The sequence below is a fragment of the Boleophthalmus pectinirostris genome, unplaced genomic scaffold, assembly GCF_026225935.1.
Source record: "Boleophthalmus pectinirostris isolate CB_2022bp ecotype Guang Dong unplaced genomic scaffold, ASM2622593v1 HiC_scaffold_9, whole genome shotgun sequence".
In the NCBI taxonomy this organism is placed as follows: Eukaryota; Metazoa; Chordata; class Actinopteri; order Gobiiformes; family Gobiidae; genus Boleophthalmus; species Boleophthalmus pectinirostris.
In genome coordinates, this window is record NW_026571541.1 from 9,220,338 (window position 1) to 9,245,217 (window position 24,880).

General features: G+C 37.4%; 1 protein-coding gene across 1 annotated transcript; it reads right to left on the bottom strand.

Annotated features, from left to right (window-relative positions):
- Positions 1 to 36: 36 nt before the first annotated feature.
- Positions 37 to 23,063, bottom strand: LOC110153597 (coatomer subunit beta'-like). Its single transcript, XM_020917507.2, has 26 exons — positions 22,968 to 23,063; positions 21,621 to 21,758; positions 20,898 to 20,984; positions 20,690 to 20,816; positions 20,129 to 20,277; positions 19,293 to 19,439; positions 18,983 to 19,082; positions 18,745 to 18,887; positions 17,127 to 17,326; positions 16,857 to 16,967; positions 16,690 to 16,778; positions 16,223 to 16,329; positions 15,797 to 15,940; positions 15,584 to 15,714; positions 14,847 to 15,054; positions 12,950 to 13,060; positions 11,388 to 11,602; positions 8,992 to 9,084; positions 6,948 to 7,128; positions 6,705 to 6,767; positions 6,295 to 6,387; positions 5,560 to 5,655; positions 5,359 to 5,460; positions 4,915 to 5,019; positions 2,459 to 3,319; positions 37 to 1,013 (listed from the first exon to the last, which is right to left on the bottom strand). Exons 1-26 carry the CDS (start codon positions 22,968 to 22,970, stop codon positions 921 to 923), a joined length of 3,897 nt encoding a protein of 1,298 aa, XP_020773166.2. The 5' UTR covers positions 22,971 to 23,063; the 3' UTR covers positions 37 to 920.
- Between the last annotated feature and the right edge of the window lie 1,817 nt (positions 23,064 to 24,880).

A 24,880-nucleotide genomic window follows, 5' to 3' on the forward strand; every position in this document is an offset into this window, starting at 1 on the left:
ACACAGCTCAGTTTTACATAAATCTCTGTATGTGAGTTGTAGTGTTTATAGAAAAAAAAAAAAAGAAAAGGCACTTAAAAATAGATGCATGTAACACCTGTATTGTTTAAAACCTCATACTTGTAAGAAGACCAAATATTTACATCGCAGTACCATGATATGCAAACGTGAGGTAAAATGTTTTGAGGTATTAAAGTGCATATGTCAGGTTTTGATGATTCACAAAATTTTGATTTAATTAGTTGGATTAATGCCTGCTGTAAATATAAATTAGTTTTACACCACACAATTTGTGAAGAACAGTTGAAAAATTGTGGAAAATTACAGGAAGTAGAGTTCTCACACTAAGAAGAATTCTATAATTTCTTTCTTTCTTTTTTTTTTTTTTTTTTTACATATAAACACTTTTTTCCCCCTGAAACTTTCAACATAATTTAATAAATATAAATGTTTTCTTATCATTTTAATTGTCAAATAATGTCTATGTACATTAGAGGAGTTTTGGCTCAGTGTACAATATGATTGTTGGGTTATGGACTTCTCGAGCGGAAGGAAGTAAAATTTGAAGCCTAAAAATGGCTAAACTGGGAGAAAGAGTGTTTTAATCTTTTGTAAAATCTTAAATATGATCATCTTAACAGTGAAATGAGATCCAACCTGTCATAGGCACTTTAAAGAAGGCACTAAAATCACTACTACCAACAAAAAAGAATTAAGCGTATTATGTAAACAACACTGATGATTGTTCTTGCATTTGAATAGCTTAAAAACATTTACTCGTTAAACATATTTTTACTTCCGTTGCAACATTAAAAAAAAAACAACTACATTTAAAAACGAATAAGAACATTTAAAGTCTGATTCCTGGCATTCTGGTCCAAACATTTCTTTTTTTGGTCATCATTAAAGATAAAATCTCTTTAGTTTTCATCTGAGAAATCTTCGTCCAAGTTGACGTCTCCAGGGTCAAAATCTCCCAAGTCGAAATTGTCAAAATCCAGATCATCAAGACCCTATAAAAAGGACAGATTTTAATGAATACAAATGCAATTTAAAGTATATGTAATAAGTATTTAATATCAGAAACAAATAGACTTGGTTTAGTCCAGGTATAGTCCATGTTTAGCTTTAGTTTTGATGTTTTCGCAAGTATAAATTCACCCTAAATATACCCTAAAATGAAACAAACCTAGCCAAAACATGGAGTTTGGTGAGCACTCAAACCCAAACTGCAACAGAATAAAAGTTGTAAAGTAAAAAACTTGTACTACGTGTGGCTAGCACTAACAGAAAAGGTTCTGGGTTCGATCCCCAGGGCCTTTCTGTGTGGAGTTTGCATGTTTCTCCCGTGTCTGGATGGGTTTCCTCCGGGTGCTCCGGTTTCCCCATCAACCCAAAACATGACAGGTCTCCAAACAGTGATAGTCAAAGGTCAATAAATACAATCAATCAATGAACCTGTCCAGGGACACAGGTGGAAATTAGCACTGATGCTACAACCTGATGTACAATGCATCTCTCCTGTCACGGTTAATGCGAAATTGTGCGCTGTCCCTGTCTCAAATAAATAAATAAATAAATAAATAAATAAATACTAGTGTTTAAGAAAAAATGACCCAATGAAATATAAGTTGACAACAATGGTGGTTTTCAGATTTTAGAATGTCATACTTCCAGATGGAGGTCAAGAGACAGTTTTTCCTATTGATTACATTGCAATTTGTCATGAAATGTCCAAAAGTTAAAAGGCAAAAGTCACAAATGCTGATTCTGATAATTTCTCTGAGTTACTAGACCTAAGACCTTGCTCTGCTGCAATATAAATCTACATTTTAACAATATTAATTGTAGCTGCCCCCATCTGTATTAAATTTTATTGGCCTAAAAAATTTAGTTGGAAACCAAATTGATGCATTTCAGAAATCTGACAAGAGGAAACCTGACAAGGACTACTAAACCGGGACTAAACCAGGACTAAACTCAGGACTAAACCCAGGACTAAAATAGGACTAAACCGGGACTAAAGCAGGAAAAAAACAGGACTAAACCCAGATCTAAACTAAGAAAAAACAGGACTAAACCCAGGACTAAACCCAGGACTAAACCAAGACTAAACCAGGAAAAAACAGGGCTAAACCCAGGACAAAACTAAGACTAAACCAGGAAAAAACAGGGCTAAACCCAGGACAAAACTAAGACTAAACCAAGACTAAACCAGGAATAAAACAGGACTAAACCAAGCCTAAACCAGGACTAAACCAAGACAAAACCAGGACTAAACCAAGACTAAACCCAAGGCAAACTCAGGACTAAACCAAGACTAAACCAGGAATAAAACAGGACTAAACCAAGCCTAAACCAGGACAAAACCAAGACTAAACCAGGACTAAACCAAGACTAAACCCTAGGCAAACTCAGGACTAAACCAGTTCCAAAAAATTGAAGACACAGTACTGACCTCATCCTCCTCTTGGGGCTTGTCTGCTGGGCTGTCTTCGGTTTTTGGTTCCACTTTCTCTTCCGTTACGACCGGTCCTACAGCCATTGCCACCAAACCCGAACTCAGCACGTCTGGACTCAACACTTCTGCACCAACGCTTAAAACTTTTGGACCAACATCGGGCATTTCTGTATCCAGCTCATTCTCTACCTTATCTGACAAAACTGGTGTTGTGTCTACCAATGGCTCAAGCATCGGACTGAGCGAAAACCCAGCTAAAGTTGGCGCTGCAGTTTGATTAGGCGGCTCCTCTGGTGCCATGGAGTCAAACGAAATGAGCTGCTCCTCCATCACATCCTTCTGTACTATTTCTTTAACATTTTCGACCGGCGCTGTAACATCCTCAACCAAAAATGGGTCTTCCAACATGGTCGACTCTTTCGCCGTCACTTCTTCATGAAAAAGCTGGTCACTGGTTGCCACTGTTGATATTAAAGTAGAAGTTTCCAAAGTAATATCGAGGAGATCGTCTGTTGTCACTGGGTTCTTAATGATTTCTTCCTCGGTTAAGACAGATACTTGAGAATTTTCTTGTAATTCCTCTTCAGGTGACGCAACATTTTCCTCGATTGCAGAACTGTCTTGTGCAATATCTGGCTCCGTGTTGGTAATTTCGGTAACTGGGGCCACAAAATCAATTCCTTCAGTTGTAAGCGCAATTTCAGTCTCGTCCGTTATTTCTGATTGTGGTGTTTCCATAATTTCCTCTTCTTTTGTTAAGACTGGATCAATGGCTGTGGGTATCGGTTTAGTCTCTACTACTGTCTCTTCAAATGTTGTCACGGTAACTGTGCTTTCAACCGTGTCCTCAACCACCTCCTGTTGAAAACAAAATAATGAAATAATACATTTTAAGAAAGTGTACTACAGGTCTGTGCATATGTAGGCTTAAAGGTGCACTGTGTTTCTTTTCTAATGGGGGTCAGCCACTTGCTTATTTCCATGGACATGTACACTACCGGTCAAAAGTTTCAGAACACCACACTTTTTCCAGTTTTTTTACTGTTTTACCATTTACATATTCTAACCTTTGATTCATGAAAGTGTCCACCTTTGGAAGATATAACAGCTGAACACACTTATGGCATTCTTTTTTACAAATATTCTTCAGAAAGTTCTTCCCAAGTCTGTTGCAGAAGTTCCCATAAATGTGTGGCACTTGTCACTCTTCTGTCCAGTTCATCTCAAACCAGCTCGATGGGGTTTAAGTCTGGAGACTGTGCTGGACACTCCATGTTTTCATGTGTTTGTTTATTCTTTTAACCTCAGGCTGTTCAGTACTTACATATGTACCATTTCAAGCTCTTCATTGGACTTGCACAACTTGAAATGCAAAAAATAACTGGAAAACTTCTTGGGTTCTTTTTAAAGACAACACAGTAAAAAGTATTTACCTTGTTGACATGTTTCGGCTGCTACCTGCAAGCCATCTTCAGAACTGGTAAATACATTTTACAGTTTAAAAAGTACCCAAGAAGTTAAATTACATAAGAAGACAAAATGAACATCTTTGGCTTAATAACTGGAAAAATTAGGGTGTTCTAAAATTTTGACCAGTATGTTACTGCTTTGCTTGGAATGTTCCACAGTATCTATTTTACATTTTTTAGTTACAGGTGTTTTACTGCTAAAAATATCTGTGGTTTTCAGATTCTAGAAGGGTCAGTTTTTCCTATTAATAAGTTTTGACCTTTTGGATATTTCATGGCAAAGTACATTCACAAATGTTGAACCTAATCATTTCTATTAGTGACTAAGCCCAAGAACTCCCTGAATTACACCACAAATCTGCTCTTTAACCATATTCATTTTAGCTGCTCCTCATCTGTAACCCAGCACTACCTAAAATATGCATTCTTATTGTGATCTGTCACACCTCTCCACAGATATGACTCGTAATTTGACCTGCTTCTCTCCATGGACATCAAATCAGACATATTGTGGAACATTTTAAGAAAGCAACAACATCTCCATAACAGAGAGACCCTACACTAGAAAAGTTACACAGTGCACCTTTGATTTTTAAACATTTTAAACTGTGCTTATTCATACTGGTTAGAATTCTAATTAGGGATGTAACGATATCCAAATCTCACGGTACGATATTTATTACGATATTTTGAAGAGATTAATATAATTGTAGATAGGACACTTTTTTGCTTTTAAAATACCTTGACAAGATTTTGGTGTGAATTATTTCTGTCATAATCCCAAGAATTTAAGTAAAAAACATATCTCTTCATGTTATCTTTGCTGAAATGAATCATGGGATATATAGTTCCCTATGTTTATAAACTGTTGCTACTATAAAACCATGCATTTAAGCAAAGAACTTGATGTGACGATACGATATCACGATATTTTGGTCATTGTTACATCCCTAATTCTAATTTAGATGAATAAACATGACTTACATTTGGTGTGTCTATTGGTTTAACCTCTTCTACCAGGATTTCTTCAGGTGGAGATTCTGTTACTGCAGCCAGAGTTGTGCTTTCATCTACGAGCGCCTCTGGTTCCTGTAAAGTACAAATCAAATACTTAAAGAGGAGGTATTACACTTCGATGGGGTATTAAGGTTTGGGAAGTTGTAGTGTATTGTTTCTTATCAAGCTCTTTTTTATTTATGGAATTTGTTATGTGGGAGCATTGGTGACGTAGATTTGTACTGCTAACCATAAGGACGGTTCGTATAGGGAAGAAGAGATCCCTAGATTACTCAGACATGCATGGATGACAAATAAAATTTCTTCAGGCATGTGTTTGATGAGGGAGCATTATAGCACGGCAGAAAGCTCCAATAAGTACACTTGACATAATACTACCTCTATAATACATAAAACATATTCTTGACTCACAATGAGAGTTTCAGCTGGTTTCACCTCCTCTTCAGTTTCTTCAGGTGTAGAGTTTGTCACAACAGCCACCGATGCGCTTTCAACAATCTGCTCAACAACTTCCTAGAGCGAAAGAAATATGTAAAACTATAACTTGACATTTTCATAAAGACTAGTCTCTGACAAGCATGCAAAAAAGTATTAAAGTTGTTTGTGACCTACTTCTGGTGTTGCTATTTCAGTTATTTCTTCTTTTACGGATATAGAATCTGCCACAACAGCAGCAGGTTCAGGTTCAGCCATGTGATCGATGATTTCCTAAAAACAGTGGTGGAAGAAGTACTCAGTTTTATTACTTAAGAAAAAGTGCAGATTAAAATACATACACATGTTCTGAAGTCTTCAAATGTATGGATTTTGATAAAGATTTGTGCTGAATTTTGTTCAACAGAAAGAATCGAATCAGTTGTTTTTTCCTAACTGTTCTTATTTGTTTTTTTTGTATGTTTGTTCAGACTATAAACTTAATAAAAAAAAAAAAAAGTAACTCCACAGCCTTTACAACAAGTCTCGAACAATAATTAAAAAAAAATTTACTATTCAGTTGGGAGGGGGAGTCGAAAGTACAGATATTTTCTCTCAAATGTAGTAAAAGTTAAAAGTATCCACTTTAAAGTCTACATAAGTAAAGTACAGATACCTAAACCATATACTGAAGTACAGTACTTTACTATTTTTACCTTTTTACATTCCACTACTGCCTAAAACACAAGTCCATAAACATACAGTATGAATTCCTCACTTACTGATAGACTCTTGTAGTAACTATATATTGGAGCAGTCAAATTAAGAAGAACAGCAATAAGAAAAGACAAAAACAAAAGTGTTGCTATTGGTATTAAGAAATAAAGAATAAAATTACAAATCTTCAAACAAAGATCAATGCTTCTGACTCACCATAGACTCAACTGACTCCTCTTTAATGACAATAGACTCTTCTTTAATGACAGTAGATTCTTCCATAACATCAGGTTCCTCTTTTGGAGACACCTGAAGGAACAACCAAGAGATTGAGAAGGAAAAGACACACACACAAAACAAAATAAATTAAATTAAGGATTATTATAACATATACCATTAAGATCATTAGATGTTTACAGTATTTTGTTCTTTACTAATTGACAAAAAACAGCCACAAATTCTGCTACTTAAATTATTTTGTCATTTAAATTGTATTACCATTTATTTTTGCCCCAAAGTCTAAATTTGGTTGTTTGATTAAATGTTTTTTTTTTTTGGTTTTTGAAGACCTATGAGGCGATTACTGGAAGCTACACAACACTAAAATGAACTGAATGGAAGCTCACCTTTGACTCTTCTTTAGGGATAAAACCTTCTGATTCTTCCACAACATTACGGTCCTCATTTGGCTGAAAAAATATTTAACAAAAAAGGCATTCTTCTATTTGAATTTTAACATAATTTGGTAATACACATTATTAAGTCATTAGGACAAGAGATATTCAGACTACACACCCCTCCCCTTGCTCCCATCTAAGCCAAATAAATGTAATGTATGTAAATAATTAAACAACACATTTTGCACTGACCATGATGAGTATGTATTCTGCAGCAGGCCTGACCCCGACATGAGTCTCCTGCAGGTAGCGCTCGGCCACCAGGGCGCGCTGTAGCCCCGGGAATAGGTTACTGTAGCTGGACGGGTCAGCCAGAGCGTCGGCTGCCTTCTGGTTCACTTTAGACAGACTCTCCTTCCATAGCTTCACCACTCTGAGGAGAGACACAGCTGTAAAGTATGAAATATTCACACTTTAAAATTCACAATGACTGCCAAATACAGACATGCTCTACTGGAAATAGATTTATCGTAGGATTCATTAATCAAACAGAGCTGTGTTTTGGTCGAGTTGCTGACAGAAATAGACAAGGGAAAGTAAATGGACCTTAACTCATTGCTGTTCACTTAATCAGAATCACAGAAAAGCTTATTAAACTGCCTTGTATTTATGAGGCAAGATGAACTGTAAATATGTAAATAATGGATGGATGTGGTGACTGAGACTGAATGAGAATTTAGTTTTTCTTATTGATTGACTGGATGAATGATAGGATTCAAAAACACTGTATTTTACTAGCATGCAATTAACAGTTTTGCACAAACATATTACCTCTTTGAGATGATCAGAGTTTTTTTTTTTTTTGCATTGTCCTTTATAAAACAAATACACTAAACTACACTATTGCCATTGTCAATGAACAAAATTCACAAATACGCTTCGGCAACATTGTGCATCATAAAACAATAAACAATAATAGTGGTCAAATAAACACTATGCATAAAATACTGCATCAAGAATGAGACTTTGATTAAATACTGTATACATAAATGTAATGTGGGTATTGGTACATCATCACTACACAAGTTTAAAGGTTCATCAGGGTAATCGCGGAGTCTTAAAAGTCTTAAAAAAGTCTTAAATTTCATGTTCCCAAATTAAGGCCTTAAAAAGTCTTAAATTATGTTGTCCAAGTCTTATTTTTTTTCACAAAGGTCTTAAATTTCATTAGCCTATTTTCTGTATACTCAACAAAGCTGCAATTCAATGTTAAATGGAGGGAGGAAATGAACGTCTAAGTTGGAGTATGCACAGACAGTACTTTGGTTTCTGGCGCTGGCGGCAATGAGTAAACAATCAGTACAGTGGAGGAAGATGCTGGATGGAGATGGGGAAGTGTAGGTTTAATCCACAGTGGCTCTTAGATTCTAAATTTAGTAGTTGGTTGGTCATTATTAGAATTGGATCTGGTGTTTTTCGCCTGCATAATGCGATGCTGGTCTTAATTTTCATTTAAGTGGTCTTAAAAACCCTTAAATTTGAGGTAGTCAAACCTGGGAATACCCTGTACAAGTAAGGTTGAATCTCAAATTAAGCAACACTGGACTAAACCAGGATTAAACCAGGTGTTTAAACTATATCTGAAGGTCTAATCGTGGACTAAACAGCAACTAAACCAAAGTCTTAACCTGTTCCAAGCAAGGACTAAACCAGAACTAAAGCAGGTCTAGTCCTACTTACAACAGCACTAAAGCAGGAATAAAACTTTAAATCTTTAAATTAAACTAAATTAGGCTTTAAAAGAAACTGGTATACATCACTTATCATGGATCACATTATAACCAAATTAGAATTATTGCATGTCCAAAATAGGGGTATGCAAAAATATCAAAATATTGATATATTGTAATTCTAAATTTGGTGATACAGTATTGTTATCGTGGGCTGTTGTACTGTTATATTGCCCAGAGGATTTTTTTGGTATCTTTTTGCAATTTTTGTAAGTCCAAACTTTATCCAATACACTGTTCATCATTCACTGTTTCGATGAGCAATGTAGTTCTTAAAAAACAGCAATACATCACAGAGCATCATGTGTAATATATCAGTTAACACATGTATTGCTGTATCGTGATAATATTGCATCTTGAGCTAAGTATCGTATCGAATCATGAGGGACCCTGTGATTCCCGGTCCTCGTCCAGCATTCCTTTATGTGCTGTTAGCATTTAACATGTCACTACAGATATTCTTGTTTTCCATTGAGCAGCCCTGTCAGCCTTGCTTACAGCTCTACCTTGACACTTGGCTCGGCAGGTATGTTCTTGCCAGAAACGCCGCCTCCGGCAACCGATCCGTTTTGATCAGAAGGTCGAGGCATTTGTCCAGTCTGCGAGCAAGGAGCCAAAAGCAATACATTATACAGAGCACCGTGTGGACAGAATTCAAGCTATGTATAGAGGCTGTTTCTTGTCTCGTTCACTCATTTTTTCATAGTCTGATGGAAACAGGCATGGGCACATCACAATTTATAATATGGAAGGAAAATGATTAGGTTGACCGGATTAAAAATAAAACCGGGATGCACCTGGGTTTGGTACAGGGTAATGATAAAATTACAAAAAGAGAGGTCAATTAAGTACATTACGTCCTCTTAACATTAGGAATTTAATAGAAATTGAGTTATTCATTTTTATTCTTGTACCTGATTATCTTAGGACAAGTTATCAAGGTTTTGTAGAGTCTGGTGCATTTTTTATTTTATTTTTATGAGCAACATCCCATTCCTCTGTCCTATTGTGCTCTATATGAGAGGTCAGAACTTTATGGTAAATGGTCAATATATATACTTAGCATTTTTCCTCCACCTTCATGGCACTCAATGCGTTTTACATCACCCATTCACACACACATTCATACACCAGTGTACACAGACAATGAAGGCAAGGTGGATTATGCGTCTTGCCCAAGGACACATCTACTGAACAACCCAAAACACAGATAGAACATTTTAACTATAGGGGGAAGATTAATATGCACTTTGTCTATTCCTGGCTCATTCACATTCAGAGTCTTGTGTCTGTGCAGCTGAGTGCATTTCTGTTCATTTTAAACCACGGTGTTTTCAATTTTGGCTAAACAAATGACACTATATTCATTTCCCCATTCTACTGCTATTGATACTTTGCCGGGACATCATGCTGGGGGTACAGATGATACAGGTATCCCTAATGGAGGAATGTTCAGGAGTTACCATGGTGACACAGTGCACACATTAACAAACACTAGGGATGGGCATTCGATCAAATTTTCTTAATTTGTCATCAGGAGAATTAACATTGATTTTCGAATAATCATTAAAGTTTTTCTATTAAAATTATCATCATCATTATTATTACTATTACTAATCTGCATAAATAAACTCAACTTTACAAATAAACCATAACAACTATAGAGCCACATCAGCCCGGTTGACATTATAATGTGTTTAATGCAGCTTTGTTTATGTTTTACAGAAACTAAACTTAAAACCACATGGCTCATTTGCATAAACTATAAGCACTGAAAAAAGAGCTCGCTCCTTGTGTCGTGACACAGTTCAGCTTCTGTCGCACTATAGGACACGACTCAGTGGAATAAGAGTGTTCTTTCTGTGACAGAGGGATGGTGATGATGATGGTGAGTCTGTTCTGTGCGTCAACTGCGTTGAAGATAGTTCACGTTTTCAGAGATCAGACGTGTGCAGGTTTAGCACAGCTCTTTTACTTAACAGTCATTTCACTCACTTTATTTATGTTGGTCACTTTATTTATTTTGGCTACTGTTGTGATGAGCCATGGTGTTTGTCTTTTGGATGCATGCGCACTCAACTTTATGTTGCATATGTAACCGGGATACTGCGTATACATGCATCATGACAAAACCGGGATACTCAAAAAACCCAATCATAACCGGGATACTAATGTGCCTGTACACACACTTATTAAGTGGTAAAGTGATCTTCAAGGTGGTGTGCCAGAGCCGAAACATGGGACTGTGAGGCTGCAACTTCAGTGTTTGCGCTGTCAGACGCAGCCTTGTCTCTTTACGCTACACTACACACAGCAACCTACATTCGGTTTGTCGATTAAAAATGAACATGATCGATGAAATTCTTAATGATCAATTATAGTCGATCAGTCGACTAATCATGCCCATCCCTAGCGAACACTCTTAAAAAGTTTCAAGATATGCCTTCAGTTAGTTTTACACCCACAGGGAATGTTGACAACGACATCAGCTGCAAAGTATCAATACTGGTCAAAAATCATCACAAGTCATCACAATTTTGGTACAGATAAAGGAGCAAAAGAGTATTTCACAAATAAAAGTATTTCACAAAGTTAAAGTGATAAAATATTGATAAAACAAAATGATGCAATGAGGAAACAAATAACTGCTCTTAAATGTAGTACGTTACAAAGTATCCACTCTAAAATATACTTAAATACCATACTTTTACTTGTCCTTATTGTTCCCCACTGCTGACAGTCATGGCTGCATGATTAAAAATGACACATTGAAAGACTCCCATCATCTAAACTGTTTTAATCCCTATTAGAATGGTATCTCTTCAAAAAGATGAAAGAGAAAATCCAGGATGGGTATATTTGACACCTTAAATCCTTGAACTTCCAATGGCCCCTGACTCACCTGCCCTGCATGAAATAGGCGAGGAAGGCTACATTGGTCTTTCCGTCTGCGTCCGCACCCTCGCCCAGTTTGCCCACCATCTGAGCGTTTCCGGAGGCAGTGGCCAGCAGCAGTAATCCCCCGTAATCCTGGGCATGGTGCAGGCACTCCTGGGCCAGGCTGAAGTGGCATTTTGTAGTGGCCAGTTCTGCCAGCTGCTTCCACTTGTGTTCAGACTGGACCCAGAGCCAAAGCACAGAGGAGAGACCAGAGGAGAGAGCAGAGGATTACCACGCGAGCTTCAACCATGACTTTATAATAGTGTTAGGACGCTCATTGAATACAGAAACCAGGTCAAGGTCTGAGTGCCATGATGAGAGGAGTGGTGGATGAACCAGCTTTTAGGTTTGGATTGCTGGTTCTAAAGGACTGTGCTAAATCTCCTATTTCAAGGTTTCTTTTGAAGCAGTTTAAAGACTTTTCACCATTTAAATGATATTTTGTTTTAAATTGTAAGTTTTCATGTCTTTTTTTCATAATTTTAAAACACATGGCTACTGGGATGTCCTGACCCCAGACAAATTTTGTAGTGATGGGGAACGCAGAAGAAATGCCCCACATGATCTGGGAATTTAACCTGTTAACTTCTTGCTAAATATTAACTTAAAGATGGACAATGTAACATGCTCGTCTCCATGGAGATATTACTTTGCCTTACAAGGTCCCACAGTGTGGCATTTAACTCATCTTTCTCTATGGAGACAAGCAGAGCAGATGGCACATAGGTCAGGTGTGTGGAGACGTGACCCCGCTCACGCAGTACTAATGTCTGCTTTTTGCAACTAGTTTGAAGCAATAAAAACAAATAATTGAATAAATACAAGATTGATAAGTAATAATACTGCTATACTGTGAAACATTCTAGACAACGGCAGAGACAAGTAGGCAACGTACACTCTAAGGTTACAGACTGCTAGCCTGATTCATCAGACGGTTTCACTTTGAGGAAACTGTCTGACCTTGCGACATTAGGATTTATTTGCTTGGCGGTAGGTGGGTACTTTTTTTATTTAACCAATTGCTGTTATTTGGTTGTGACATATGTATTGCGCCAAATCCTATAGGAATAAGTGCAATAACATCTTTCCCCTTGATAAAATTCACCAAACATTCTCTTTGTTCCAGCTTTAAAACCTCGATCTCGGGAATCGTTGCCAACACAGAATGTCGGTCTTCGTCTACATCCATCTCAACCGCTTAGTTTACTGTTGTGTTGTACCACAAAAGGGACCCAGACAAGCGCTTGAGTTTGACGTCATGGCTTCATAGCTCTTCGCTGATTGGCTGGTGCCCGGTTTACAACTTCTTGCAAACCATCTAGTGTATTCTGATTCCTGACCTAGTCGCTGGAGAGAAATTAAATTGAGGCACTAGGTGGTGCCAGCCTGGCTAACTGATTGCACCTTTATAATGCAATGTAAATGATTAAGGATGTTGTTTAGTATTTATTGTCCATGTCCATTATGGTCAAGACCTGATTACTGTATAACTATGTTCATAAGTATTTATATATGTACACTTACCTCTGCCTCCAGGGCCAGCTGGTAGGCGATCTTGAGTTCCCCGAGCTGCAGAGCCAGCTCAAACTTGTGCTCTGGGTCTGTGGTAACTGCCAGGGCCTGCTGCTTGAAGCCCTGTATGAAGAGATAAATACAGTTTTATAACAGTAAATTATTAATCATACATTTCATTTCAACATTTTGACCACTGGGGAGAGAATATTGTAATTTTAAAGAAGCAAAACAAACAAAAGTATAGACAAAAGTAGGAAAATGAGCAAGACAGAAGTGTCAGAGCTTCTCCTGAACATAAACAATATATGTGTCGTTTTGAATGTCAATGTCATTTAACACCTAAAACAGTGAAATTTGTTCCACCAGAATCTGAAACTCTAAACTGCATGTGTTTTTCAGATAGAGGACTGGCTAAAGCTCATTAACATTTAAAGATGACTGAATCTCGAGTAAAATTTGATTAATTTATCCAAAAATTATGTGCTAACATGCTTAAAAAGTTTCAGTTTCTCTGTGCATTTTACTGCTACTGCACATCGTGACAGGTTTGTGAAGTTATAGTGTATTACTGCTTTGTATCACGCTTCTGTTAGATTACTTAAACATGCATTGATGACACATAAAACCTCCTCAGGCATGTTTTTAATGAGGGAAAGTTATAACATGGTAGAGTCATGTCAGTTTTGCATAATGCACCCTCTTTAATGCAGTCTCAGTGTAAAAAGCCATGCAGTTTGGGTGAATGTATTTGTTACTAGAGGATCTGGGGCAAAAGTGTAGCTAAAACTTCTTCAGATTAATATATCTGAAAACCCGAAAGTACTACCCAGAGGCTGCTTTCCATCTGGCAGCCCCATGTTCCTGTAAATTATGCATGCCTTCAAATCCTGCATTTTAGAGTCTGCTGAAGTAGTGAAGAAAGCACACAAATGCACATCTATGGGGTAAAAACAGACCAGCCCTGCTTTCAAACAAATCTCATGTAAAAGGAAGAAAAAATATGTTTCTGAGAAGTGGAATTTTGTCAGAGATAGTACACGTAGTTTTGGGTACAAATAGAGATGTTTCCAGACTGAGATGGTTTAGATTTGTACAGAGCAGGGGAAGTTAAAGAATCCATGTATCATTCGTTCATTCGTTTTTCAATATAAAACCAAAAATAAGAAAACCAAAATGAAAAAACAGATAAAGATTCGTTTTTTCAGTTTTTGATTTTGTGTTTTATGAATAATGGAAAAAACGGATAACAGCCATTTCCCGTTTTATTCCCGTCTGAACCAGGACTAAAACAGAACTAAACCAGGTCTGGGACTAGTCCAGGACCAGACCGGGACTGAGACCAGGACTTAGGCCGGGACCAGACAAGGACTGAGTCTGGGACCAGGACCAGAACTGAGATTGGGACTGAGACCGGGACCAGACCAGGACCAGACCAGGACTGAGACTGGGAGCAGACTAAGACTGAAAATGGTTCAGTCCTGGTTTAGTCCTGGTTTAGTCCTGGTTCAGTCCATATGCAGTGCAAAAGTCCGGCATCGTAGTTTAAGTCACGGAAACGGGAAATGGCTGTTATCCGTTTTTTCCATTATTCATTTAAACACAAAATTGAAAACTGAAAAAGCAAATCATGTTTTTTTTTTTTTTTCATTTGGTTTTGGAGACATATAATCAAGAAAATAATAGTTTTTTCATTTTCTTATTTTTGGTTTTATATTGAAAAACAAATGAACGAATGATACACAGATTTTTAAAGGTGCACTGCGTAACATTTAGCCTAATAATAAAGGGTTACTCAAACAAGCGTAAATGAAACAAAACATCTACAGGTATGTTTGTGACGAGGTAACAGCATTATGAAATGGTCATACTGTTTTGGTCAAAAGTGTATTTAAAATGTCTGATTTACCTGTTTCTCGAGGAAGTGTGCGACCCTGGGCCTCTGCTCCTTGGGGATTGTGGGTAGGACTCGGTCTGCAGTGGTGAAGTCCCTCCTCATCACAGCCGTCTGGTACTCCAGCACTGAGAGCAGCAGCCAATAACTCACAACATTCAGCTCCTTATCCCCCAGGTACAGCCGGTCGTCTTTGGGAATGTAGCCCAGAAGATACATGGTCCTATTCAGAGACACACAAAGGTAATTAGCAATATATTATGAACGTATTTGTTTCACCCAATAAACATGTACAACAGTGGAGGTGATAAAACAGGAGTAAAGATGCTGCTTTTCTCCTCGGTGATGTTATTGCTTTGACTGAAATGTCCCACTGTATAGCACGAAATTTGTATATCTCCAAAGAGACACAAAGGTGACACCATCGGGCCAAGTTACGAGAAAAATCTGTGGATACATCACCCTGCTCACAGTAATAATGTTTTTTGGGTATTTTTAGCAATAAAATTACCTGCAAGATAGAGCACTTTATTGACATACTGTGAAAACATTCCTGGCAAAGCAATATCGTTTCCATGGAGACAAAAAGGTGGCATATTCACCTTAATTAAAACTCTTTATTTTGAGGTGGTAATTCATATGGCAAACCGTTCACACACTGAAAGATTTAAAGATTTTTTGAGTGGACCTTGAAATTATGAAGCCGAATGAACAGAATCCAATCTTTTTTAAGTGTATAGTCAGTATGATACCTGTCCAGGTGAGCCACAGTGATGATCTCTCCTCCGACATAATAGTTGAGTCTGTTCACAGAGCTGGTGAAGATGAAGCAGTCTCCCACCCACACTCCGGTTTTCACCACCTCCTGCACCTCCCCCAGGACCTGGACACCAACACAAATAAACATTCTGAAAACGTTTTAATAAGAAAATAAATCAGAAAAATATATAAGTATAATTCCTGACGTCAAAAGCATCCTCGATCCCGTCCTCTGTGATGTCTTCTTTCTTCTCCAGAGCGGCTGCTACTTTCTCAGACAAGTACCTCAGCACAAAGAAGGACTCCTCTGTGGCAATGCACACCAGCTCCCCAGAGTCAGACCAGAACACCTGAACACAGTCAAGAGGGTCAAGATTAGAGGTCCTTTAAACTACTCTAGCATGTAGCACAACAATGTTTTATAATATTAGTGATTTAGTAATTATTAGAAATTATTTGTACTTTTAGTCTGTCCAAATCATTTCCATTTGATTGTATTACTTAACCGAAATATGTAAACATTTACAGTAGTCGCATTAATTATTTTCAACTTAGTTTTTATATAGTCAGACAAAATGAACACTGAAGTTGTATTAATTATATAAAGTGAAATTCATTTAGTAAAAACGCACATGTTTAGGTTGGATTTCAATGCGGCGGATGAGGTCAGCACTGTCCCAGTCATAAAAGGCCAGACCACTGCTGGACCTGACACCAAGAAGGAAGCCACCAAAGATACCTGTCCACAAGAAAAGATACCAAAAATTCAGGTTCATCATCACACTAAAGGATCTGCCATCTGCTTGTCTCCATGGAGATGTTGCCTGGAGTGTTCCTGAATGGCATTAAACATGAACTTATCTGGATTTATTCAAGCAGGGGTGTTTTAATGCGACAAAAATGCCTTGACAAACATTCATTCTTACTGTCTCCACAGATGTGACTAGTATCTATGTTACCTGTTGTCTCCATGGAGTTAAGTAAGTTTAATGTCATGATGTAGAACAGTCTAGGCAAAGCAATAACATCTCCAACAACATGAAAAAAAACTACAGAGTGCAGCTTTAACATGTGATAGTGAAAATGAGAGCTGGTTTACCTTCACATCCAAAGTCAGGTTTAAAAGTCTTTTTCTCTTTAAAATTCTTGAAGATTTTGACTTTGTTACTGCCTTCTCGTACAGCATATCTGTAACAAAAATGCATTTTAAATATTGTAACCTTTTTTAAAATAAAATATACAAATCTGCTGGATGTTTCGACGTACTGTGAGGAGTCATGGGCCCAGACAAACTCCTGAGCTGTTCCAAAGCTTTTGTTCCTCAGGGCCATGGCCGTGTAGATGATGTATTCTCCATCTCCACACATCACCACAAATCTAATGTAATACAAATGCACAGATGAGGAAACTAACGTAATATATGAAGCATGAAATTATTAAGATTTTATATTACACAAAGAATGGGTTTTGATGAGGATATGCAGGAATAAACGACTGGATGTAAGAAGAATATGGAATGTTTAAAGCAGTGCTCACCTTCCATTGGGACTGTGCTGGATGGTCTGGGGGTAGATTTCACAGCTGCCCATGTCTTTGACTCCTAGGGGAAGCCTCTCTCCGTCCCTGATCTCAGCGTCCCCCATAGCCTTCAGATTGGCCTGCTGCACCTCTGAATGTCGCGCCCACATCACCTTCCCACTGGAGTCCATGGACATCGCCGGCTCTTCGCGCCCCAACTGCACGGTCAGATACGGAACATTGTCATCACATATAATCATTATTTGGTAGACTCACTAACTCGATGCCTAGTAATAATAATGGCTACATGCGTGTTTTCAGATTTTATAATATGATAATGTTAGCCACACTTCTTGTATCGACTAGGACTGAAATTTTTCAACTTTTTTGTTTCAAGTATATGCAATATATGGGTAAGAAGTAGTACTGTGTTCAGAGTTCACATTAACATTTGAGAGAAGACTGAAAGAAATTAATATATGTTTTTGCAGAATGCCTTCTATTATGTAAATAATTGTGGCATCTCAAATTGCGATTTCAATTTGATTTCACATCACAGTTACATTGGAGAATGGAGATGCATTATTCAAAGGGTAATAGGCATTTTCACAGCTAATCTGAGGACAAAATGTTCTCTTTCTGACTAATATTTCCTACCCAGCTGCTTCAATACAAAGATAATTATTCTGTTCACCTGTCGGCGAGCATTACATGCGCCTGATCATTTATAAAGTTTTTTATTACGCTGCTTTCTGATCTCTCTTCTAATGTTGTTTCCGCATCACAAACATACCTTGGAGTTATGTTTCATTCACAGATGTTTAACACACACACCCTGCATATTTAGGCTGAGTTCTTCTCTCAAACTGAGAACACTCATATACCGTATTTTCTGCACTAATGGGAGCGCTCTTAAGCCTCCATCCCCATCAAAAAACGACTGCACGGCCTACAATCCAGAGCGCCCTATACACGAATCCACTCGGGTGTCCCAGCATGACTTCAGTAAACTACAAAGACACACACGGAGCAGACAGCGGCCGCGCAGCGAAAAAACACTGCAGCCACACTCATCGCTCCACGCAGACGAGGAACGGAACGGAGGAACAAACCGAAAAAGCGAGTGCAATGTGCCACTTCTAGCCACAACTGAACAACTGAATCACTGCGAACACACCAACAATCCAGCAGTTCCAGACAGCACCCTCCCTACACGCCACAACTGAACAAAGCCCAGAGTCACCATGAACGCGCCAAAGAAAGTCCTACTGACCCATCCAACTGTTGTGTTTTGTTTAAAGTCCAGTGCGGTTTGGTTTATTTGTGAAAAAAGTTTGAAAATAGACCATTCTATGACAAGTGCACCTTATAATCCAGAGTGCCCTATAGTGCAGAAAATACGGTACCTTCATTAGAATCATATGGATCATTGCAACCCTGGAATCTTGAATCTCTGCTAAACAATAGCTAAAAAGAGCTGTTAACTTAAAACTACTGCTTCGTGACATCACAAGGTGGAACTGAGGATTTGAACTTGGGGGATGTAGATAACCCAATAATGATAATGAAAATGATGTGCTTCAGGGTTATTTTTTTTGCGTAATATAGGACCTTTAAACATGATAAATCTCTTTACCTTGATGATGATGCTGCCTTCATCGTAGCCCAAAGCGACACTGTTTGAACCAGACTGACTGCAGATGCACCAGACCCTCTCCATGCCATAGTTCAGCGTGTTCTCCAGTCTGTAAGTGTTGGAATGCCAAACACGGACTGTGCCTAAGAAGGATAAACAGATAAAATGATATAATAGGATTTGAATGAATGAATAAATAAATAAAATTGTGCAGCTCTAGATTAAAGAAAGACATTACCATCTTCTGAGCCGGTGAGGATGATTGGCAGCTCAGGGTGAAATGAAACACAGGTGACGTTCTGAGCATGACCTTCCAGAGTCTGAACACATGTTTTGTTCTGAGAAAACACACAAAAGCAAATAAATAATCTCTTTAATTTGTTTTTTTGATAATTAAAGGTAAAATGTAATAAATACTGTTACAATAAATGTGCCTTTACTATTTTTTGTCCATCTTTTTAAACAAATCCATCCATTAATCACACTTAAGCATTCATATCTAGACGCTTTTCTGAATGTCCCAGTTCAGGTACGCAGTGTTTACAGACCTGATAGTCCCATATTTTGACCAGGTGGTCGTCAGCCCCCGATATGAGATAAGGCTTGTCTCCTCCGCTGTAATAGTCAATACAGTTCACCCCCTTCTCATGGCCCTCCAGAGTGAAGTTTGGAGTTTTGGATCCCAGTTGCCACACCTTCAAAACAAAAAAGGGACATTAGTACAAGGTTAATATTTAATAATGATTTTGCCTTTGTTTCATTTCATTCATTGCCCTAAAGGAATCTCATTAATCACATATTTGCAAACAAGTACACCCAGAGCAGTCCTCGGGCATAATTTAATGTAAGAATTTGTAGGAATGTAGGAGCTGCAGTAGTATATTTGAGTAAACTACAAAAGAATATAAACAAACTGTATAGGAACATAAATAAAAACATATCATTTAACTGCTCAATGTTGAGAAAAAAATACAGAAAAAAAAAAAAAAAAAAAAAAATTTTTATATATATATATATATATATATATATATATATATATATATATATATATATATATATATATATATATATATATATATATAGTAAATAAATGATCTGCTCTTATTTTGTTTTGGAAATTATCACGAGAACTCTAATCAAAAATGCAAAAAATCTACATATCATAATAAGCCTAATAAAGATTTTATATAAGTATACAAATATGTACATTTAAATAATTAAGAATTCTTTAACTTTTCCATTTTCCATTACATTTGAATTACTTTTACTTGAAACGAAAATGTTGATACTTTCAACCAACTATCTTACCTAGTACATTTGCCAATTTGATTTTGACATATTTACCTGTATTTGCGCTCTGTATTTGTGTATACTTTGTGATTACCTTGATGGTCCGGTCCAGAGAGGCGCTGGCGAACTGGTTGTTGTCTTTAGGGTTGATTACGATCTGCATGACGTAGTGTGTGTGTCCCTCAAACACCTGACAGCACAGCCACTTCCTGTCCCAGTCCCACAGCTTGATCAGCATGTCATCTGCAACAACAGCAATGGAAATACACTGATTTAAATGTGGTATATCTGATTTTTAAACCATAAAGGAAGGCAGTTTTAAAATCTCATCAATCTATCAATCCTAGCCCTCTTAAACCCTTTAGAACGTATTCGTATGCATGGATTTTGTGAGAACGTACACAGCTGCAGAACTGCTTTTTTCTGACTGCAGAGGGTAAGAACTGCTCCATCCTTGGGCAATTTCTGATGCTGCCACTTTTTCAACTATTTTGCAATTTTACTATGTTGTTTCCTCTGTTTTTAGTTGCTGCTGCAATAAGACAATGCATTGAAGTAAAGAAGAAAGAACAATATACTGTGATGGCCCATGATATGATTGTGAGACCAATTGCCTATTTTAAATACATTCCATGAAAGTTATCATTTCCCTTACCGCTGCTGGTGAGGATGAAGGGCTGCGACGGGTGAACGGCGATACAGCGGATGTAGTCAGCGTGAGCCTCAAACATGTGAACTCTCTCCAAAGTGTTGTAGTTAAACACTCGGATCTGCATGTCGTCCTGGAGAGAAGGAAATTGACGGTTAGAAATGTTCAAAGTAATTCAACTGTTACAAATACACAGATATATACGTTTACTCACTGCGCCTGCGATGACCCAGTGTTTCCTAGCAACAAACTTTGCCACTCGGACGGGCAGGTCACACAGCTCAAAGGTTTTCACAATACTCTGCACAATAAATATATAGTAGTTTAATTTTACATAGTGTGCAGTAGAATCCATACAATTGTACTCCAAATTTGTCTGATGTTTCTCTCTCTGTAGTCAAGGAGTTTTTTTTTTTTTTTTTTTTTTCTGTGAAATACATGAATTGATATATTTGGTTTTTGTATTTTTTTGTATTTTTTTTTTTTTCAATTTGATTTTTAGTTGTTCCTTAAAGTGTAGTAGATAGAATTTTTTTGTTTGCAATCTGCTTGTCTCTATGGAGATGTTGATGCTCCTGAAATGTTCGATAGTATGGCTTATCTGTCTCCATGGATACAAGCAGTTGACATTTCTATGCCAAGTTACAGGTCAGATCTGTGGAGAGACAACACTACTCACAGTATAAATGCAAGTTTAAAAGTAATTTTTGTACATTAAAAAAAAAAAAAACACCTGTAATCGAATGAAGATGAATAAGACAGCCACTTTTAATGCCATACAGTAGAACATTCTAGGCCAAACAGTAGAGACAAGCAAGTGGGGAACACTCCACCAGAAAAGTCACATAGTGCATCTTTAAAAAGTAATGAAGATTGCTTGTGTCTCTTTTACAAATAAGACTTTGTGAATGAGTGAGAGATGGTGAGATGGTGAGACCTGAGACTGGTGGTTCCAGACGACCACAGTGCCGCTGTACAGGCTGATGACCATCCAGGGCTCTGTGGGGTGCAGGTCCACGCTCTTCACCCGGTCCGAGCGCGCCGTCAGCTTACGCTTTATGTCCAGACGCAGAGGCTGTGGAAAAAATAACAACAATTAGTATGAACACTGTAAAGCATGGTTAATGTGTTCACTGCTGAAAAAAGTAGGTCTTATGCATAAAGCCAAATGTGATGCCTGTGGTTGACTATGACATATGAACACCCTTTTAATTCTTCTGTCATCTTAAAATGACAGCATGTAACTTTCTGGAGGAATCACCTGCATGACTCCATGGAAATAGGAATTTAAAACTATACTATGAAAAATTCTCCATGGAGAGAGATGTGGAGTATTATAGCCAAGGGAACAACATTTCCATCATGATAAGAAGAGGAATGCACTTTTCCAGGTCAAATAAGAGTCAGGTTTGTGGAGATGCAAGCTCACTCAGAGTAAGGATGAATGTTTTCCAAAAAAACCCCCAAAAAACATGGTGGGACTTTAGTTAAGAGTTGATTTTATCCACATTTTTCCACTCTTTTGGGTTAGTTGGGTTAGTCCTTGTTTCTAGCAATATAGTCCTATTTTAGACCTGGTGTAGATCTAGTGGTGCTCGGAAGGCTAAATGCTTTCTTCTGTTTTCTATCGTATCTGGTGAGAACAAATTGAGAACCACCAGCAAACATTTCTGAATGTGAAACTTAAATCTTATAAATCTATCAACAACTGCAAACTGATGAACCATAATTGAGCCTCACAAATAAACATCTTGCATTCTACTTTAGGTTTCCCTTTTTTCAGCCTAATTCAATTTCTCTTCATGTCTGTAGGGAACCAGCACAAAATGTACAGACTCACTTGTGTTTTGTTAATAATAAACATGTAATACAACCTACTATAAAACTATTAAAACAAACCAAATATAAGGTTGCTAATTGTCAAAGTAACCTGTCTGTCTTCCTTTTTTCCTTCTTTTTTTTTTTTTTTCTTTTGGAACCAATATTTTCAGGTTGGATGGCTGAAGGAGGTGTGTCAGTCTTTCCAGATCACATATGCATGCCTTCACACGAATTTTAACTAGTCTATTGCTGTTTTTATTTAGATTGCTGCATAATGTAAATCTTATAACTTTAATATGTCTTTTGCACGCCGATAATTGCCTAATGCTTATCTTGTTCTACTTTCTGCATAGTTGTGGCATATGTTTCCCAGTTTGCATAATGAAAGGTACACGTTGCACAAGAGACACAAAGCTGATCCATACCAAAAGACAACTCGGTCAAAGGAAAACATTAATCTCACCATGATTCCGCGTCAGTGCGTCTTTACGCCGTTGTCCACTAAAGTTATTAAACACCCTACCCAAGACCTACTTCAATGAACCAGATTCATAGAAACGTAGAAACTTTATGGCAAGTCAGAAATAAAGCATTAAAGACACTTCCATTTTCTTCCCTTTCAAAATAAAACACTCAGACGCGCATTGAGTTTATTGCGCATTTATGTACATACCTGGCTTGGAATATAATGCAGGCCTTCATATTTTACATTGATTTACGTTCTCTAATGACATATTTTCCGTTGTAATGTACCCCCAGTTGGTAGGCTTACATTATGCGTACAGCAGCATCCAACTATGATTTTACTCCAAGTGCAGTTTAGTGTCATTTACCTACTAGTCTGTCCAAAGGTTTCAAAATGATAAAAAATTAGGACCGTTGCCATAGCGATTAACAATTTAAAACCACATAAGATATATTTTGAATGGGGAAAAAGTGGCTTCATAAAGATGCATATAACAGGAAAGCTGAAATCCATGAAATTATTTTAAAGTAGACGAATATAGCTTGCAAATAAGCAGGGTATACTTGTTGTTTACTAAGGGATTCAAGAACCACGCCGTGTATACATTTTATTTTAAAGGGGGAACAGATTATTTTCGGTCTGAAGCGTGCGTCTTTGCGTAACTTGTCGCTCCTTTATTTTGGCTACGTGGATTCTCCTTCGTTTCCGGTGGTTTGTGCTCCACATCCGGCAGAACAAACTGTACCTGGAGCCGCGTGCAGCGCTAAAGCACGGGCTAACTTTCTCCAGTTTGTTTTCAAGTATTTTTCATGAAAATTACCACTGTTATAAGCAAATAAGTTCCACAAAACCACAAACGCCACCTCCCTTATGTTGTTAACTTTGTAACCGAAGGGATTTACTCAAAACGGGTTGATTTACCTCACCTACTGATGAGGGGACCACATGGAAAAAGTGTAAATCTGTGAAACATTGACTGTGTGCTATAAATAACCTTAAACTAGGGTGACCAGAATCTCAAAAAAAAAAAATAAAAATTTGGACATTCACAGTTTTTTGGTGGTTGGTAATAATAAAATGGCAAAACTAGTATGTAATTGAGAAAAATTGTTATGCAGAGACCATTCGTGAGCCAGTATAGTCACATTTTCTTTGTGTTTTGATCGTTTTTAAGCAGATTTTTTGTATTTTACCTAAATAAATTACAATATATGCCTGCCTTTTTTTTAGCACGTATAAAATTGGTGAAAAATAGAGACATTTGGGACATTTTTTGCATCAAACTGGGACAGATCAGTGGTTTTCGATAAATCTGCTCGGACAGGCTTAAAATCGAGACTGGGCCGGGTAAATAGGGATCTGGTCACCCTACCTTAAACATTAAGAATTTAATATTATACGCCTATATAACTGATTGTGGCTCAGTGATAAGAGAGTTTTAATCCAAATTGATAGGCCTATTATATTAACAGGTTGCTTTTTTTTTAGGTATTGATGCTTTGCAACTGATGTCATCAACATTCTCTGGGTTGTGATGCGAACTGAAGTACTACTCAATCTCAAGCTCTGTTACTCAAGTTAGACTTTATCTGAGCTTCATTTTAACACAATCTGACCAGAAAGATTGATTTATCTGCAACTATAATGGGTGAGATGACTTTGCTTATAAACAATTCTCATTAAATTTGTCACAAACTATTAGTGAACAGTTTTTCAGTTAGTCGCTCTCACTTTTTTTGGTTATCCATCAACTTTTTTTTTTTTTTTTGGCAGTGTTTACTAATGTGTGCACCATGGTAATATCATAAAGAACACTCCCAGCATGATGTCACTGCAAAGTATCAGTAGAGTACCTTTCACAGAGATCAACTCACAAGGTGCTTCTGCAATGGCAAAATATATGTTTAACT